The sequence below is a fragment of the Onychostoma macrolepis genome, chromosome 14 (genome assembly GCF_012432095.1).
Source record: "Onychostoma macrolepis isolate SWU-2019 chromosome 14, ASM1243209v1, whole genome shotgun sequence".
NCBI lineage: Eukaryota > Metazoa > Chordata > Actinopteri > Cypriniformes > Cyprinidae > Onychostoma > Onychostoma macrolepis.
Genome location: NC_081168.1, coordinates 8,716,565 through 8,736,506, shown reverse-complemented (window position 1 = coordinate 8,736,506; position 19,942 = coordinate 8,716,565). Strand labels below are relative to the sequence as shown.

The following is a 19,942-nucleotide window of genomic DNA, read 5'->3' as shown; positions in this document are numbered from 1 at the left end:
GTTAGTCAAGCAGCTGGAAACAGAAAGAGAGAAGAAAAGGAGGGCAGGAGGAGGAGAAGGAGGACAAAACAAGAGACGCAGAGAAAGGGGGATGATCGTATCCATATGGTGGAGCTTGTGTTCTTCACTTCCTGGACAGAGAGAGGGAGACGGAGAGAGAGGCTAGAGGAAGAGAGAGAGAGCTAGAAAGTCAAAAAGGAGTGAGAGAAAAACAACTGGAAGCGTAGCACAGTAACCCAGATCTTCTGAAGCTGTGAGCGGATGACCGGGAGAGTGCTGTAGAGACCGATTCAAAGCATGTGACCATGATTTAGTTACAGCGTGATTGTGAATGGGACAGGATGGGTTTTTCTGAAGATCCCTGGGAGGGATAGAAAGAAAGAATGAGAGAGACTGGAAGTTCCTAAAGCGCTGCGCTCCGGTTCATGCATCACTGATGACGTGAGGTCACGTAGAGGAATTCAGGTTAGTGTTTTCATTTTTTCTGCTCACTTCATTCTCTGCCATCTGGAGCTGTGAAGCACTTCCTTCCATTTGCCAGGGCTCCATCCGTTCTGATTTTACGTCTTCAAGACGACCCTCATGGTTTTCCAGCTTTCCTTATGGACTCCAGGTGTAGTTCTTATCCTAAGGCTTGTTGGTGAACCTCTGGCTGGAGTTAACTGTCCTTTAGTGGAGTTTGCAGACATCAGCTGAAGTTCTCAGAGGGGTGTTGCCTTGCCCTTATAAGGCAAAACCAACCGAGTGGAAAAGTATTTGAATTTGTGGTGGTACTGCTCCACTGCCCTTTTCATGTCTGCACAGTCTGAAGCTGGTGCTTGTCTTCACTCTTGGTTCCTCTTCTTGGATATGTTTGCACAGAGGATGTTTGCTGCCAGACAATAGGAGTGTTTGTCAGTGGGGTGGGCAGCATGTGTATGGACGCTCCACTCTCACAAGTGGAGTCGGCACAGATCACGAGAGGAGGAGGCAGGTCCTGGAACTGCCCTCAAGCCAAATACGCATTCTGCCTTTAAAACGCAAATGCTCATGGGAAAGCAAACACAATAGACAGTGTAAACAACAAAGCTTTTGGATGTCTTAACACTCTCTGGATCTGATTCTGCATGCTCAGCTTCTGACAGAGAGGGGATGACAGTGTGGACCTCCGGTTTTGGCATCACTGGAGATCAACAGTATCAATATGAGATCTTTCAGCGCTCTTGTGTCAACCTCTCTGGTTTTTGGAAATTAGACTGTAGAATACTCTGCTAGGACGCTCTTTTAAAAGCACCATGACAGCAGCAGCGTGGTACCATCGGGACATCACCCGTGTTCGAGCTGAAGAGCTGCTGGCCCGAGCAGGGAGAGACGGCAGCTTCTTGGTGAGGGACAGCGAATCTGTGCCTGGAGCCTACGCCTTGTGTCTGCTGTGAGTAAAACACTTCAAGAATGGAATACACTACACAACTTCTGCACACAATTGCAGATGAGTAATGAGTCAATGCTAGCTGCCAAAAGGCAGAACCAGTTTGCAGATTTTGGGTGGTTAGAATTGAAGGAATTCATCCAAAATTAACATAGTGTATAATATGCACATTTTTTTTATGTTCAGACTATGCTTTCAACCAGTCAGAGGATATCAGATATGTTTGATATTTTTAGCCAGATTTGCAACACATATAGTCATGCATCTTCTTGCAACGAGGAGTGTGAAATTTGTAACCCTGTACCACAAAAATAAGGAGATAAGAATACATTTGTATTTATTATATAGATAGGATAGATTGCAGGGGGTGCTCACCCTGCAATCTGTGTGGGTCCTAACTCCCCAGTATAGTGACGGGGACACTATACTGTAAAAAAGCACCGTCTTTCGGATGAGACGTTAAACCGAGGTCCTGACTCTCTGTGGTCATTGAAAATCCCATGACACTCATTGTACTCATCGTAAAGAGTAGGGGTGTAACCCCGGTGTCCTGGCCAAATTCCCTCCACTGGCCCTTGTCAATCATGGCTTCCCAATAATCCCCATCCACTTGATTGGCTCTATGACACTCTCTCCTTTCCATGGATGTATGGTTTGTTAGAATAGGACAATATTTGACGGCATACAACTATGAAACTATTTGAAAATCTGGAACCTTAGGGTGCAAAAAAATAAAAATATTGAGAAAATCACCTTTAAAGTTGTGCAAATCAAGTTCTTAGCAATGCATATTACTAATCAAAAATTAAGTTTTGATATATTTACGATAGGAAATATTACAAAATATCTTCATGTTACATGATCTTTACTTAATATCATAATGATTTTTGGCATAAAAGAAAAATCAATCATTTTGACCTGTACAATGTATTGGCTATTGCTACAAATATACCCGTGCTACTTATGACTGCCTTTGTGGTCCAGGGTCACATTTGGTAGTGTGTGATCATCAGTCGTTTGGTGTGTGATGACCAGTTTTCCAAAGTGTATGGTGCCTAGATTTTTAAAAACTGTTCAGATTTTAAAAAGTCATATAGTGTATTCCAGCCTTTACACACACTTGTTTGTGATGTGATAAATTTACCTAGAATGAGTTTGGCACCACACCCAGCTGTCTGTTCACAGCACTTCCTGGTGACAATGACATTTTTAAGTAAATCACAATAGCTACCAGGTATTGTCAATAAGTCAATGAACTATTGTAGTCCTTTTCTACAGTCTGTGCCTGTGAGATGGATTTTACAGCCATGTGTCTGCCTTCCCCATCAGGTTTCAGCAGACCTTTGGCAAGACGGTGACTGGGGCTACCTTTCAGATAGTTTAGTACTGTCTATCTCAATGCACATGAGCTCCAGGAGACAAGATCCAGTCTACAGCAGTCCCTCTAGGCCCCAGCTTTATCCAGGCCTTAGTTTTCCCTGTTTTCCTCCTGTTTCTGGCCCCTGTAGGAGGGAACAGGCTCCAGTGACCGCACTGCTTTCTCTCCACTGCGGCCCACAGCCAGACACATTCCTGAAGGCTGAGCCCTCCAGCTCCAACTGCTCTCCCTTTCTTTCTCTCTCATTCATTCTCCTTTTCGCTCGTTGTCTGGCTCTGGCTCATTCTTTCCCTTTGCCCTCTACCTCATCTCTTCTCTCTGAAACAGTTCACATGCAAAACATCTACTCACACAGTCACACTTCCTCTCTGTGCTTTGTTCTCTTCTTTTAGATTACCTGGAAACACTGAGCTTTTTAATTGTGTCTTCATTGGGCTCAGTTGAATACGTGTTCCAGGTTGTGTGGCACAAATGAGCACAAATTCTGGTTTATCTAACCTCCTATGGGGACAGAAATATGATCTTGTGTGATATGACACATACTGATAGCCTCAGTGACCGCATTAAGAGGCTGTCTTTTATTTGACTGTGGCCTTGTATATGGTATAAACTAACTTATACCCTACTTTCAGAATTTAACATGTTGCCTTGTGGCGACCATGTCAGGTGTGCACACATTGTGTCATAAAGCCACATAATGTTCCATTTGTGTGATTATTTAAAGGGTTCTATCTATTTTCCACTAAACATCAGATGAGAAGTTTAGCAGAATGTCTGAGCTGATCTCTTCTGTACAAGCTGATGAGATCTTAAGAAGGGGAAAAAGCACTATAAATATGGTACACAGAACATGTGCAGTCTTATGAAGCCGTATGAGTTAAAAATAGACTGTAGTTTAAGTTGCTCTTCAGTGAAAATCTTGCTTGACAGTCGTGGTCACCATTCACTTTCATTGCATGGAAAAGAGTAGCATGAACATCCATAAGAAAGACATTCACTACATTTTGATATTCATTTTTGGGTGAACTTCCACTTTATTTTACTGTATTATCTTAAACAGTCTGTCTCTCTTGTCCATAGGTTCCAGCGACATGTTCATACATACCGAATCCTCCCCGATGCAGATGGGTTACTGGCTGTGCAGGTGAGCAGACAAAGGAGTTTTCTAATCATATGCACAGTCATAAGTAAGAAAGTAAATGCAGGCGAAAATTAGGCAGGATGCCTTAAATGATGGTTTTACCTTTGAATGAATTTGAAATTTCACATGGAAATTACTTGACACTCATCTAGTTACTTTCACTTCTCCTTTTTCTTCTTCTTCTTCAAAAAAAAGAAGCAGAGTTCTTGCCTGCTGTCTGAAGCATGCAGCTGCGTGGTTTCAAATTGACCTCGGTGGCACTCGCTGTCAATAAAATGTTTCACACAGATTCCTCCTGCACCCACGCTCCTGATCCAGTAGGGAATGACTGGAATGGGTTTGTCTGTCTGTGTGGAGATTAAAATATGTGTGACATAATTGTTTCTGTGTCAAAGATGCTGGCCACACAGCAGAACTAGATTGTTGGTCTTTTTGCTAAGTCTTATCTATGCATGGATGAAATATCTTAGTGTGTGTCATATAGAAACACTCTACCAATAAGGTTAATGCTTGTTTTTAAAACACAGAATGGATAACATATACATACACAAGAAGAGTCATATTCAGTTGCTTTGTGTTGTGAAAAAGAAGCATTTTCTGAGTATTCTCCCCCTCCCAGTGTCTGATTTCTTTTAATCACTTTTCAAGAGCTGCACTCTTGGAAGGAAAACATGCTGCTATTTGGAGATTTTAGGGGAAATAATTAAACGTTTTTGCCAAAATGGTTTCATCGAGCATGCTTTGAAAATACAAGCTTCTAAAAAAAGGCATTCAAAGAGCGGGTTATTTTATTTGTCATGATGCCTGATGGTTTAAGTAGAGAGAGAGAGAGAGAGAGTGGGTGTGTGTGCACTTGTTTGCACAGTGGGTATGGCTAGTGGCTGTTCGCGGTATGTAGAGTTTGGCAGACGCAAGAATGAGGGCATCATAATGTAATTGTATCTTTGGTCCATAAAGCGGAAAAACTTAAATGTTTTGGGAGTTACCCTACCTAGACCAACTTCGTGTTGTGGCAAACCTAGCAGTTCTGCATTTTCTGCCTTCCTATTTTAGGATATTTTAGGATGCAGGATACAGTGTCTCAAATTATTTTTTGCCGTGTAGGTCTGTCAGAATTCCAAATATTTCTTATTTAATAAAAAGGATAGCCGATTTTAAAATATAAATAAAAAAATGTTAAATTATTAAGCTGTGATCAAAAGTTTAAAAACGAAAAAGTTCAAGACCTGTCGGCATACACATTTTGTAATGAAATCTTTCACACTTTTGATAGTATGATTTTTCCTGTTAATCTTCTAAACACTGATGTTCCCTTTCCACCTTCCCTTAAACAGGATGTCATTTTGTAAAGCATATTTTAAATACTTATTTTGTCCTGATCTCTGAATCTGTTTGCCTGTATGTGTTGTTGAGTCATGTGTTTTTTGTTTCAGGCCACACAGGGAGTGCAGGTGAATTGTTTCCGTACTCTTAGTGATTTAGTTGTGGGTTATCAACACCCACACAAAGGTCTGGTGGCCCCTTTGCTTTACCCTGTTATGCGTGAATCAGAGCCCAACGATGAGAGCTCAGGTAAGATGGGATGATAAAAGCCTAAACTGACAAAAAATCTCTCAAAAACGTTGTTAGTAGTGCTTTAATTCAGTGTTTGCAGCTTTGAGTTTATAGCATTTAACCAACACTCACTCCACTGCTGTGTGCTGTGAAGAAGGGACATTTTGGTAGCTATATAGATTACAATGATTCGAAGTAGTTTATACAAAACTATAGTGTTTTCGTTGTTTTAGTATAAATTTACTACAGTTTGTGTGATCCTGGTTGTATTTGTGCAATATCACTATTTGAATGGTTTCAGAAAAACAATGATTAATTTATTACAATAATATTTTTTTTATAAATATTTATCTTTATTATACATAGGCCTATAACAGACATTAAAACTAACAGTGAAGGAGTCAATTGTGAAAACAGAAACTTCTCCGAACGATTCACTGACTGAGTGAGTCTGATTCAAACCGCTATGGAGGCTGATTAATGAATCGTTTTGACTGACTCTTTTAAAAGAACCGGTTCAAAGAATCATTTGTTTGTGAATCGGACATCATGGATTTGTAACAGAAAACGATGTGGCGCGCTTATGATATCTGAAACCGCGTATGGACGGACACAAAGTTTTCCCAAACAGATTTAAACTTATTGTTGCTCATTTTTATTTTTGTTAGCGACTGTTTTAATCGCGACCTGATATTTTGTGTGAGGCTGCTAAGACAGGTGCAACATTCAAATGTTTAAGCTCAAATGCAGGTGTCTTCTTGGTGCAGATGGTGACGATGAGAAGCCAGGTTCAACATTTGCCACCCCTCCACCACGTGCAATGTCCCCTACAGGCCAGCCTCCACCTTCCGGTTCAGGAGCCCCTCATTTACTGCTGCAGAGGCTTCAGGAGCTCAGCCCAAATAGGTACATTCATTCACACATGACCTATGGATCAATATCAAACTTTTGGATCACATGTCTGTGCCTCTATATAAAAATGTCAATGTACCAATGTTTAAATCTGCAGTGCAGGCTGTGAGATCGTTCTGTTACTGGATGAGTATCTGCATGGTAATGTGTGTAAGGACCTGGAGAATGTGAAAGGAGGCGCATCAGGACTGCAACACTTTCAGTGCATCCTCAGCCAAGCATGCCACAGTCTGCATAGGTGCTGTTTCTCTAACATCACATGTCCCTTCACACCTTGCTGCAATAATTTGAAATAAGAATATCCGAATAATGACTGTTCCATGATTTATTCATGATTTGTTTACAATAGTGAGATTGACCAGACACTGTCCAGTTTGGAAACCTTAGCGAAAGTGTTTGATCATCCTAGTGGGCACCTCACCTTCTCCACAATGCAGGTACAACCCCCCTAAATGTTATTTTTACACACAGGCTAATGCAGGCTGCTCTTATCAATCAGTCATATTTTTCTTTAGTAAAATTTAATATAATTTAATAAATTGGCTTTACATACAACATTTTCCTGAAGCGAATGGTGAAGCATTGCACTCTGTGTGGCTGATATAGGGGACCACAGATTCAAAGATTTATTACACGTTCAAACAGGAATGGGATCTTTATTAGTCTTTGCACAGGAAAGCATCACTATTACTATAGCTCATACTTCTTATTAGGAAACTGAACAAAGCCCTAAGCCTAAACCCTAAGTTTATTAATGTATAATTTGTGTATAATAGCTCAAATCATCATTTGGAATAGGTTTACTGTTGCTTTTCGAAGTGATCTGACTTATTATCGCTGATGATTTAAAGGGTAGAAAAAAAACCCCTTAGACCAGTGGTTCTCAACCATTTTGATATTCAATATTCAAAAGCCCCACAATATAAGGCAAGTTAATTCCTCTGGTATTTCTGCTGTAAATATGACAAATCTGCTTGTTTTCCAACTTCTTTTATTAACAGAAACCTGGAGTGTTTATATAATAATTAACCACAATTAATTTTGTGTTTTGAGGAAAAATAGTTTACTGTACATCTTGATTGTATGTTTTTTAGCATTTCAATACAATGTTAATATTAATTGTATTATTACTATTATTATTGCAATAATATATACTTCTTTTTTTTTATTATGTCATCCTGCCACACGCTTGGAAGTTTTCTGAGGCCCCCTAGTGGGCTTATGTCCCCAGGTTGAGAACCCATGCTTGAGACCCCATAATTAGGGGCCAGAATATCATAGAGCCTTGGAGGCAAACTCTTTTAACTTGTGCCAAGAAACAATCACATAGCAACCACCCAGAATACCTTTGCAACACGCCAGATTGTCTTAGCAGCAGCATAGCAACACTATGCATGACCCACAGCACCCTAGCATTGTGTAGGCGACTTCTGCATGAGCATGCAGTGCAAAGACAACAGCGACCTGTAGAAGCAAGTTTCGTGGCTATATAATGCTCTGCTTCTTCTACTTTACCTCATATATTCCTGTTGTCTCATAAACTCTCTTTTTGTTAGAATACAGGGAAGAGCCCTGAAGAAAACATGGATAATCTACTTCACAAGCTCACTACCCTCTGTAACCTGTTGTCATCTCTGGAGAAAAGGGTAGAGACACGTATTACAAAAACAGCATGCAACCACGTGCACGTCATCCTTTTGTATTTCTGTCTTTATAACAATTTTATGATAACAATATTATGTATTTTTCAGGTTCTCAAAGCTTTGCAAGAAGCTGTAACCAATCACAACTTATCTTTGCAACCATCCACTCCTCCTGAGTCTGTCACAGCCCCCAAAAAACAAGCCAGACCTAATACTGTCCACAGCTTTCAGGTAGCACATTATTGTTGGTTGCTTTGCTCACTGGTAATATGCAAGTGTTTGCATTTATTTATGTGCATGTGTTACCCAGGTCAAGGTGGTCAGGTACGGCAGGCAAACAGTGTCGGTAGACATAAATGCAGGAGTGCTGCTGTTTGACAAGAAAACTGGCTCGTTCAGCGTGGAGACTGTCGCACACGACAGAAGTGAGTTTATCTTGCATTAAAACCTGAGACACTTTAGTCTCCATTATTATCATACAAGGCTAGTAAATGGCATCTATTGCTTTTATGTTTTAGTTGTGCAGTTGGTGAAGATTCAGAGAGGCCCTGCCAAGCTAAAAATGGTCATAGACAGTCATCACAATCCGCCGAGAGAACTTGTGTTTGAAAGCATGAAGGTGAGGAGAAAGACTTGAATTGGCTTACCTTAAATAGTCTAAATCTGATACACTGATGCTTCTCCCACAGAAACGAGAAGCTTTTTGTCGGCTGCTGCAGCTTATGAAGGCTACTCACTCCCAGCAGTCTGAGCTGGATGTCATCTCTGTGTTTGTGGGCACCTGGAACATGGGTATGGATATTCAGTATATCATCATTAACAATAAAAGATATTATGGCCTCAAGCATAATATTGCAGGAAAACATTTCACTGTTGTTTCTGTATTTTGCCTGCAGGGGGCACTCCACCACCTGGTTCACTTCGGACCTGGGTTACTTGCTGTGGTCTGGGTCTCACCCCAGATGAGTCCATCGCCTCCCTGCCACATGATATCTATGCAGTGGGCACTCAGGACAACCCGCAGGGTGAGAGAGAATGGGCTGAACACATCAGAGCCACGCTTCGAAGTGCAACCAACATCGACTTCAAACAGGTCTGACTTTATGAAATCAAAATCGTCATAGTAGTCCAGAACACTCCATGTTTCTTCTTCGTATGTGATCACATATCTATATGAATCATTTGATTGTCTTGCATTAAAATGTGTTAAATTGGTGAGAGCAGATTGTGAGTGTGTTTTTGTGTTTCTCCTGTAGGTGGCAGTACAGTCCCTTTGGAATATCAGACTGGCTGTGTTTGTGAAACCAGAGCATGAAGGACGCATCAGTCAAGTAAACACGGCTAGTGTAAAAACTGGCTTGGGGAACACACTCGGTACAAATCTCTCTTACTCAGACAAACAAATAAACACACTCACTAACTCTCCTTTTCCACCGTTTTCTCGCATCCTTTATATCCTTGTCTTTTAGCCAAGCAAAACAAATCAAGTGATAAATAAATCATATTGATATTTTTTAATGTTAAATTCATTCTTTTCTTTTTTTTTGGTGGTTACAGGAAATAAGGGCGCAGTAGGAGTTTCTCTTCTCTTTAATGGCACCTCAATGGGCTTTGTGAACTGCCATCTGACTTCTGGTAGTGATAAAGCACTCAGGTATTCACACATATATTTAAAATACTGAAGACCACATATCAGCCTAAATATACTTTACAAAGAAGAAGTCGGCACAAATTATCCTTAAGGCTGAAATACATTACACATATGTTTCAGTTGTGTGATGACCAGTTTTTCTCTGTAACCATTTAAAAAGTATAGTGCTTTAAAAATCTGTTCAGAATTTAACCAACGCATGACAAAAGAGAACATAAACGCATGACAAAATATGAAAATATAAAAAGATGACAAACGGATGTTAACATAATCAGTTAATTTATTGCTGAGTTGATGAATCAGTTGATTATTTCAATGTCTATGAATTATTTATTTAGGTCTGGTTTTTAAACAGCTAATAACAGACCACAGTTCGAAAACCACAGCATTAGATACCTGCTTAAAGTCCCCATGAAATGTTTTTGGCTTTTAGTATGTTATCTATAAGCTAGTGCTCCAAAACAATGACAAACTTCTACAAATCTTACAGTCTCTCACTTCTGCCAATATGGATGAACGATTTTAATGACATCACCCTGCAGCTTCTCATCAGATTTTCTGTCCAATCAAAGGCTCTTTAGAATCTGAAGCGTCCCGCCCCCAAAACTATAAATACATGCTGAAAACGGTCACTTGTTCACAGAAGTTAGTAATTTCTATATGCTTTCCATTTGAGCAAATGAAGTCTGGTTCCGTGTTGTGTTACGGAAACCGCTGCAGCACGCACACAGTGTGCTCCTTTCTAGAGACACGATAGCGCAGAGTGGATCATATATGCACGAATCAGCACAGACCACAAAATGTATCGGACCTGTTTGAATTGTGCACAGATTGCTATATTTTATAGTGATAATGGATGAGGCTAGGAGGAGAAACTGTTTGACAAACCCGGTATTAGAAACAGCACTGACAAGTAGAAGAGATAACACCGGTGCAATGATTATGATCACTACTGTTTTACTTTAGCAACAGTTTCCTATCGAATCTAAAGGGGTAATCTATTAGACTGTGGCTGCCATAAGCTGTCAGCTTTACCGCGCTCAGCAGCTCTGACCCGACCTTTCATTGGAAATTATGTCAAATTAACACGTAGGATGAGCTTGTCCAAATGCACACACTTGTGGTCTTTGCACTTGACACTTGACTACTACTTGCATGACGTATTTCCTGTATTTGGTCCAAATGTTAAAGTGGGCGTGAAGACAAGTGCTGATCTATGTTTCACTTCCAAATTATATGTAATATTTAATGTGAAACATCTAGATGACATTGTGTAACTATGTGTCGTACACTATCGTTTAAAAGTTTGGGGTCAGTTTATTTTTATGAATAATTTTATTCAGCAAATACACATTAAATTGACAGTAATGACTTGCCTTGCACTGATATAAAAGATTTCTGTTTCAAATAAATGCTGTTCTTTTGCATTTTCAATTCATCAAAGAGTTCTGAAAAAATAATGTTTTCACAAAAATATTAAGCAGCACAATTGTTTTCAGCAATGATAATAATAATGTTTTCTTGACAATCAAATCAGCATATTAGAATGATTTCTGAAGGATCATGTGACACTGAAGACTTGAATAATGGCTGCTGAAAATTCAGCTTTGCCATCACAGGAATAAATTACATTTTAAAATATACTAAAATAGAAAAACTATTTATGAGCAAATAATTGCAGCTTTCAAAAACATCGTATACACCCCAAACTTTAGAATGGTTGTGTATGTGTAATGCAATGTTGTGTAATGGTGAGTGTCTGTTTTGCATTGTTCCTCCTCCTTGTCTTAGGAGGAACCACAATTTCCAAGACATCCTCAGACTCTTGTCTCTCGGAGAAAAGCAGCTCGGCACTTTTGACATTAGCCTTCGCTTCAATCATCTCTTTTGGTGTGGAGACCTCAACTACCGCCTGGACCTGGATGCACTGGTCATATAGCTTTAATCTGCTTTATTTCTCTCTTTACTTATTCCCGCTCACTGCTTTTTATTTAACTCTGATCCATAGCCATTCAAACATTTCTCCAAGGAGACCCCATTAAGCGCATTGAATTGAACTGAGTTGTTCTGTAAATCCTTGTGGTATTTTGAAGGTCATCTGTCCCTGACTGAGGTCTCTCTTTTGCAGGACATATTGAAGCATGTTTCAAAGCGAGAATTTGAGGAGCTGATGTGTGCAGACCAATTGACTAGAGAGCGGCACAGAAGAAAGGCCTTTTTTAACTTTAGTAAGAACTGCGTCTGCTCTTCTCCTACCACGGACACCACAGACACATGAAATCAATAGATGTGATTACAGACACTTTAATATTTCGTTCTTGATTTTGTTCTTGCTTTCTCTGTTAAGAGGAGGAGAAGATCTTGTTTCCACCCACCTATAGATATGAACGTGGTTCTAGAGACTGTTATCTATGGCAGAAATACAAGTCCAGTGGGGTAAAACTTTTTATTTCTAATGACATCCTAACATCCTGTTTCCTGTTTACATGTATAGTGACCTGTGAATCAAAATGAGTGATATGATTGAAGTCATTAGGTGTGACAGCATAGAATATTACAATTACTCGTCTCATCCTTCTTGTTTTATATTATTTTGTTTTATTAAAACTATTCAAACTTTCCTTAGGTGCAAGTCAACGGGCCCTCGTGGTGTGATAGAGTTCTGTGGAAGTCCTACCCTGAGTCTCACATAATCTGTACCTCATATGGTATGTTATTCCTATTTCTTTCAATTCTTATTCTCGTTAGCGTAGAAGCTTTCTAAAAGAAAAAAGTAATGTGAAATGTAGTCTACAGTGGGGAAAAAATTATTTGATCCCCTGCTGATTTTGTACGTTTGCCCACTGAATAAAGAAATTATCAGTCTATAATTTTAATGGTAGGTTTATTTGAACAGTGAGAGACAGAATAACAACAAAAATGCAGAAAAATGCATTTCAAAAAAAGTTATGAATTGATTTGCATTTTAATGAGTGAAATAAGTATTTGACCCCTTCACGAAACATGACTTAGTACTTGGTGGCAAAACCCTTGTTGGCAATCACAGAGGTCAGACGTTTCTTGTAGTTGGCCGCCAGGTTTGCACACATGTCAGGAGGGATTTTGTTCCACTCTTCTTTGCAGATCCTCTCCCAAGTTATTAAGGTTTCAAGGCTGACGTTTGGCAACTCGAACTTTCAGCTCCCTCTACAGATTTTCTATGGGATTAAGGTTTGAAGACTGGCTAGGCCACTCCAGGACCTTAATGTGCTTCTTATTGAGCCACTCCTTTGTTGCCTTGACCGTGTGTTTTGGGTCATCGTCATGCTGGAATACCCTGTTTTCAATACCCTGGCTGGCTTCAGTGCCCTGGCCCTGACGGTACATGACCCCGTCCATTGTCCCTTTGATGCGGTGCAGTTGTCCTGTCCCCTTAGCAGAAAAACACCAACAAAGCATAATGTTTCCACCTCCATGTTTGAACGGTCCTCACCGTTCTCGTGATCATTGAAACTCCACGAGGTGAGATCTTGCATGGAGCCCCAGTCCGAGGGAGATTGACAGTTATTTTGTGTTCTTCCATTTTCTTCCATTTGCGAATAATCGCCCCTGACATCCTTGGACAGCTCTTTGGTCTTGGCCATGGTGGAGAGTTTGGAATCTGATTGATTGATTGCTTCTGTGGACAAGTGTGTTTTATACAGGTAACAAGCTGAGACTCGCTTTAAGAGAGTGCTCCTAATCTCAGCTCTTTACCTGTATAAAAGACACCTGGGAGCCAGAAATCTGGCTGATTGATTGGGATCAAATACTTATTTCACTCAACTTTTTTGAAATGTGTTTTTCTGGATTTTTTTGTTGTTATTCTGTCTCTCACTGTTCAAATAAACCTACCATTAAAATTATAGACTGATCATTTCTTTGTTAGTGGGCAAATGTACAAAATCAGCATGGGATCGAATAATTTTTTTCCCCACTGTATGTAACAGCCATGGCTAGACAAACTCCTTTGTTGGTTTGCAATTTAGCTCGAGGGAAGTAACTAAAACATCGGACTGCTATTTTTATAGCATTTTGGAATGAGATGTGTGTAGCTACCCTGCACTACAAAGGTTTACTTTGGGTACGATTGTAGGTCTGTGGTCGACAATCAGAGTCATATCCTGTCCATCTGTCTGCTCTTCAAACATGTAAATTTAGCCTCCTCAGCAAAGGCCTCCAACAAATATTTTGCTAGTGTATATGATCACAGCCAGCCCTGACCAGATGCTTAGTATTTCATAACTACATCGCATTAGTATTTTAGTAACTTTAAATGGCATTATTCAATGGAATGGGAATGTGATGTTTAATTAATTAAGTTATTTATTAATGGGATGTTACTAATGTTCAGGTGATGGTTTGTATGTTTTTAGACTCATTAAATAAAAAACACTGCCGCAATTACAGCTTTATTAATTGATTTTCTAAGTATGCACCACAAATAGGCACATATTAAACAAATATTTTTAATGATCCTATCAGGATGCACAGATGACATCTTCACCAGTGATCACTCTCCTGTTTTTGCAACTTTTGAAGTGGGTGTGATATCACAGTCTCCCAGAACAGGTATGGAGTCTTTGACACTGGAGTTTTTGACCTTTGGGTTATTGCATAACTCAGGGAGTTATATTAGGGGTTGCTGAACATGCATTTCATTAAGGAACCACCATTTCCCTTTGCCACTGAACACATTTTTTTCCGAGGCTGGTTCATTTTAACAGCACCAGCATGATGAAGCCTAAAATGATTTCAACTTTTAGATCATTTTAAAGGGTTAGTTCACCAAATATTTAAATTCTGTCATCATTTACTCACACTGTTGTTCCAAACTCAACATTCATCTTAGAAACTCAAATGAAAATATATTTCAAATCAAATCTGAAAGCTCAGAACAAACCACATTGGTTGTTGCATAAGTTCAAACTTGATATCATTGGTTCTCACGTCAACCAAGCACATTTGAACTTCCATTTACTTTGTTTGATGTGCTTTATATATGTAATTTGATAAATGTTTTTGTGAATAAAATCATACATTTAATTTTCAATGCAATTGTACCTCTTCAGAAGCCTTTGATGAAATGTTTTGATTTATATGGATTTCTTTTGCAATATTTTGATGAACTTTTCAGAACAGTTCATTGAAAATTTCTTCACTTGTATTTCAAAGATGAACAAAAGTCTTTGGGTTTTGAATGACGTGAGGGTGAGAGAATTTTTCTTTTTGGGTGAACTAACCACACAAATACAATTAGCTGTCAAAATTCAACAAGTATTTTTTTAAATTGAGTATTTGTTTAGTGCTTCTCTTAGTGTCCATCTGACAGTCCTCTTTGTTCATCTCTGCGAATGCAGAATTGGGTTCAGAGAGAGTCAGCATTGAGCTGGAGGCGATTGAGGCCATAGTGAAAACTGCTAGCAAGGCCAAGTTTTTCATTGAGTTCCACTCACGCTGTCTAGAAGGTATCTTTTGTGCAGTAATCAATGTTTCTTCAATGCCAATCTGTTTCCTTCTGAAATGTCAGGAGGTCATATGATAAATGTGACAGTTCTTCTTTCTTCTCCTTCTGTGTAGAGCCTCGTCGTTCTGCTGAGAATGACTCGCAGTGCTGTGAGGTACCAGGGTTTCTCAAACTTGGCTGGTCTTCAAAACAGTTCCCCAAGGTTGATACCATTGGCTCAGTGTAATCATTTGGTTTAATAAGGATTTGACACTTTTGGTTGGTACACAAATGAAATTTCTCTCTTGTCCTTCTTTTTTCAGCTTCACCCAGTGTTCTCAGATTTAGAGCATCTCCGCGATCAGCACTTGCTGTTGTCTGTCAAGTCATGTGATGGCTTTGAGTCATACGGTACATGATCAAGCCTATCATGTCTGTTTGAATGAAGTTCTCTGAAACAGTGGTTTCGTTTTTAGAAACAATTACATTACATTACATTACGTAACCAGGAATATGCACATCCTCTGAAGTTCTAGTGAACTAAGGGCACTGTTGAAAAATTGTGGTCATATTGGGCATGTTTACACCTGGTCACTTCATGCATTTTCTCTGATCGGATATCTATCTGATTTGTTAAAACGCCTCCAATTACACTTGGCCACATAAATATGTCTCCGCAAAACAGATATAACCGATCTTTAATTCCCATGCCATATGCAAATTTAACTGAGTTCATGTCAACGAAAGCAACAGTTATGCGCTGCATTTTATTGATCATCAGCTAATTTCAGAATCAAAGACTGCATCAAGAGTGGCATCAACACTGAAAAGATAAGTCAGTCTTACTACTTTTAATGAATATGATTGTGTGTTGAGCATCTGCGACTTACTTTCAGTTTCATTTGTGGCAGTTTGCACGTCAACTTGCTGAAGAGATACTCGGCTACTCCTCTGCAGCGATGTGCTGTCATATCTGGCATGTTATATAGCCTATAACACGATCTCACACGTTTAATATTTTAACATTTTGGGAAGAGTAAAATTTACATATGTGGTTTCAACAACCAGATGCATTTACACTTGTCCAGTTTTGTCTGGAATGTGTCCCAGACCACCTCCTGAAGTGGTTTGAGCGATCGGATTCAAATTCATCCTGAAAGCGTTTTGGCGGGTTTTACACCTGGACTTTTCAGAGAAAACGCATGGAAGTTACCAGGTGTATACAGGCCCATTAATTGTATATGTAACGGAACTTCTGCCATTTCAGGCGAGTGCAGTGTGGCTCTTCGCTCAGTAACAGGGAAATCGTCGGATCTATTTGAGACATGCTTGACTCACAGAGGAGAAGAGATGGGTTCTGTTCGAGGGCGAATCAGGGTTTATGTACCGCCAGACCGCCGAAGGATCCGGGAAAGGGTCTATGGTGGGTTATCCACGTGATCTCATTCTATCATTTCCTCAAATATACCCTGTTTTAGTTCCGCCTCTGCTTTGGTTACTATTTTCACTTTTCTATCTACCATGGCTTCCTCTTTTGCTGCTGTGCTGCCTGATCTTGTCCAGATGCATTCTGAGACCTTCACTGAAATATGACCCTTAACGTACTGCTCACTGAACACCCAGTGGCTTTATCACAGATGACTACAATATTTAAACATTTAGACATGAGACATATCTTCTGCACATTGCAGAGTGGCTCTGCATGGAGAAGGATGAGAAGGAAATAATGAAGGATCATTTGTCTCGCCAGTCTTCCAGTGCATTCTCAAACCAGTGAGTAAAAAATAGACAGGTTAATAAATAGTGTTTACTTTATCTATGGTAAAGTATTTTTATTCACATACTGGTTCAGATGATCGTGTTCTGCTACCTTTTTCCATTGGACATCACCCTGATTACACTTCATGTTCCCACTGTAGAGCACCATCATCCTCATATATGGCAGCGCCTAACAGCTACACCAATCCTGCATACTTCATTTTTGAGGGGGTGCCTGTGTTGCGAAGAGTCGAAGAGATTCCCTCATCCGGAAAAGAATCCCAAGTGGTATATGCCAAAGATGCTGTGATACAGCTCCCTAGAGTGACTGGAGGTCACAGCCATGGCAAAAAGTCTGCTCGGAGGTCCGACTTCACAGAGATTGAGATTCCTGGATCTTTAGCACACTATAAATCATCTTGTGAGACTCAAAGCGAACTGACGTCAACTGCCTCCTCTTATCAACTTTTCCCAGGTCCAGATGTTCCTAATACATCCCCAAACCAAAGACACACCACCTCCTCGAATACATCTTTACTGTTACAGTCCCATAAGAACAATACAACACAGGATTCAGTATCATCAGCCAAAAAAGTCACAAACTCCTACATGAACAGTTCTGTTTTTTCCCGGGATATACAGGCGCCACTCAAAGAAAAAGTCAGAAAGGACTATCAAAGGCTACATCAAGATCGGCCTCCGTCAATGAGAAATGGACCAAAGCTGTACCCATATATATCCACAAGGGTTCCCGTTCATGAATTCTCAGTTCCCTGGATAACAGAGCAGCCAACTACAGCTTCAGGAGACAACTCGCTTACAGCCCTCCAAATGGCTAAATCACTAAGTGAGGTGGATTTTCAGCCAGTAGACAGAAAGTACCAGTTTAATCAAATGTCGTCTCAGCAAAGGCATCATGGATATAACTATGGTTTAGCGAGTGAGAGAAACTACAGCTGGGAGAAAGAGGTAAGTTGAGTGATTTTCTGACATGGATTATGTTGTTTAGTGCACGGTGTAAATATGGATTTTAGGATTAGCTTTGGGGTTTAGCTTTGTTGAATACAAAAGCAACGTGTGTCCGCAGGTGTCAGTCTTACATGGAGCTCCAGAAACAGTGCGGGAGCTGCTCAGCACTCTGGGTTTGCAGTGCTACACGCTGGACCTCAGCCGTAATGGCTGGGATGATCTTGATTACTTCAGGTAAGGTTGATGTGATGTAGCCAAAAATATGACATAGACTTCTTCATTTGCTTCTGTTCTCAGAGCCATTTGCTTCAGTTATGATTCTAAGCAGCAATGGTGCTTCGTGAACATATATGCGTCAATGTGTGTACTCTTCTCATGCAGTGGTATTACAGAGGAGGAACTGTGTGCAGCGGGTGTGTCTAACCCGTCTCATCGACGAAGAATCTTGGAGAACCTTCCCAAGATCTGGGACTGAACTGAAAAGACTATCAGGTGTCATATCAGGAGACCATAAATGACAAGTTCAGTATTTGTATTATTAGTAAATATTTTTTTTTACTCTTCTTTGTAATTTTTCAAGTTTAAATTCCATTCATAATAAAGTTCATGTCACAATGTGTTCATTCTGTCCCTGTGGTCCTAAACATACAATGTGGAATAAACTACAGTCCAACACTTTCTTCTAACAATCCAAACAAATCATATTTATCACTGAAACACAGACTAGCATTGAGCATCTTGATACTCATACTTAGTTACTGTGTATATAATAGCACAACAAGTCAACCTTGTCTTATCTGAGCATTAGCTGTGAAATGTTCTGGTTCAGTACCTTGTCACAGCTTGCCTATATCCCTGTTTTTAGCCTAGTTACTGTATTTATTCCTAGGAGACCCATTATTATAAATTACCCTTTTAAAAGTGCATAAACCAATTGTTTGCTAAAGGAGTCAGCTGGTCCTTTTAAGAGGAATACATATTTTATTATTTACCCCAGGGATTTAATTGCAGTGATGCTGTTCTCCCCTTTACTTAAGAGATAAGCTCATGGATTTTTAATGCTTAATTGAACAAACAATGATTTCCAGTGTGGTCTTACAGCGCTGGGCCAACTGTAAATATAACCTGCAAAAAGAGGTAACAGAATAAGCACTGTTCACATTTTTCCTGTACATTATAGGTGTAAAATGATGTTCCACAGGGATTTAATACACATTGTAAAATGTCAGTCTATTTGTTTTTATTCATATAAAGCTATAAAACCAACTAGCTATGCTTAATTTATGATGTTATCTTGACGTTAACTGAATTCTCCCACCTCCACAGTCCTAAAGCCTTTATTCTTGCAATTGTATATCTGTAATTTGATAAATTATGTAAAATTTACTTTAGATTATGGTGGTTTTATAGTCACAGAAAATAATCGATCAAAGGGTGATTTTTTTATTTTATTTTAAATCTATACTATTCAGTGTCAATATTTGATCATCTTTAAACTTGAACCAATATGGTACAGAAGATTGTTTGTATAGAAACAGGATCTTTGAGAACTGTGTTTGAACTTAGGATAGAGCTGACTCTTAGACATATCAAAAACAATGAGTCTGGAGTGTTTGTAATGACATCAACATGTCCTAATGATGTCCAGAGACATGTCTTGCACAAGTGCAGTAATCTGATAGAGAAATAGACAGATGGATAGATCTAGACAGACGTACAGACAGAAAAATATGAATTGTAGAAAGTTCAGTGCGAGTTCACATCCTTGTGCGTTTTCGGCTGAAGAAAGCATCTCAGTGAGTCTGCCTATTACATTATTTTAATGATAGCTTATCACAAATAAACTTCCTTTCTACTCTTACATAAAACGTCCCTTTTTATCACTCCAGTAGTTTGTGGCTCTTCTTGACTCTTTATATCTATCTGCTTTTCCATGACACAAAGGAAAGTGGGCGTAGTAGGCGTATATTCTGCACTGGCCTGCCTGGCTTCACATGTCAGTTATTAGATTATTATGTAGGCCAGAGATGAAGAGTGAAACTGGGCTGTATTCCTGCTGACCTA

The 19,942-nt window shown here is 39.5% G+C and overlaps 1 protein-coding gene across 1 annotated transcript; it reads left to right on the top strand.

Moving 5' to 3' along the window:
* Window positions 1-164: 164 nt before the first annotated feature.
* On the top strand, window positions 165-18,499 carry inppl1b (inositol polyphosphate phosphatase-like 1b). Its single transcript, XM_058798548.1, has 27 exons — window positions 165-1,411; window positions 3,867-3,930; window positions 5,361-5,499; window positions 6,249-6,387; window positions 6,491-6,631; window positions 6,743-6,830; window positions 7,950-8,039; window positions 8,145-8,267; window positions 8,347-8,461; window positions 8,555-8,655; window positions 8,726-8,828; window positions 8,933-9,129; window positions 9,293-9,410; window positions 9,594-9,690; window positions 11,479-11,617; window positions 11,816-11,915; window positions 12,035-12,123; window positions 12,314-12,395; window positions 14,191-14,277; window positions 15,066-15,173; window positions 15,286-15,374; window positions 15,475-15,562; window positions 16,419-16,574; window positions 16,843-16,924; window positions 17,071-17,878; window positions 17,997-18,112; window positions 18,260-18,499. Exons 1-27 carry the CDS (start codon window positions 1,275-1,277, stop codon window positions 18,351-18,353), a joined length of 3,690 nt encoding a protein of 1,229 aa, XP_058654531.1. The 5' UTR covers window positions 165-1,274; the 3' UTR covers window positions 18,354-18,499.
* The last annotated feature ends 1,443 nt before the right edge of the window (window positions 18,500-19,942 follow it).

What these genes read in the sequence shown, in the direction of transcription:
- inppl1b (XM_058798548.1), top strand. Translation starts at nt 1,275, where the DNA reads ATGACAGCAGCAGCGTGGTACCATCGGGACATCACCCGTGTTCGAGCT. An exon ending in TTGTGTTTGAAAGCATGAAG is followed by an intron (nt 8,656 to 8,725) that starts GTGAGGAGAAAG and finishes CTTCTCCCACAG; the next exon opens with AAACGAGAAGCTTTTTGTCG. An exon ending in ACTACAGCTGGGAGAAAGAG is followed by an intron (nt 17,879 to 17,996) that starts GTAAGTTGAGTG and finishes GTGTGTCCGCAG; the next exon opens with GTGTCAGTCTTACATGGAGC.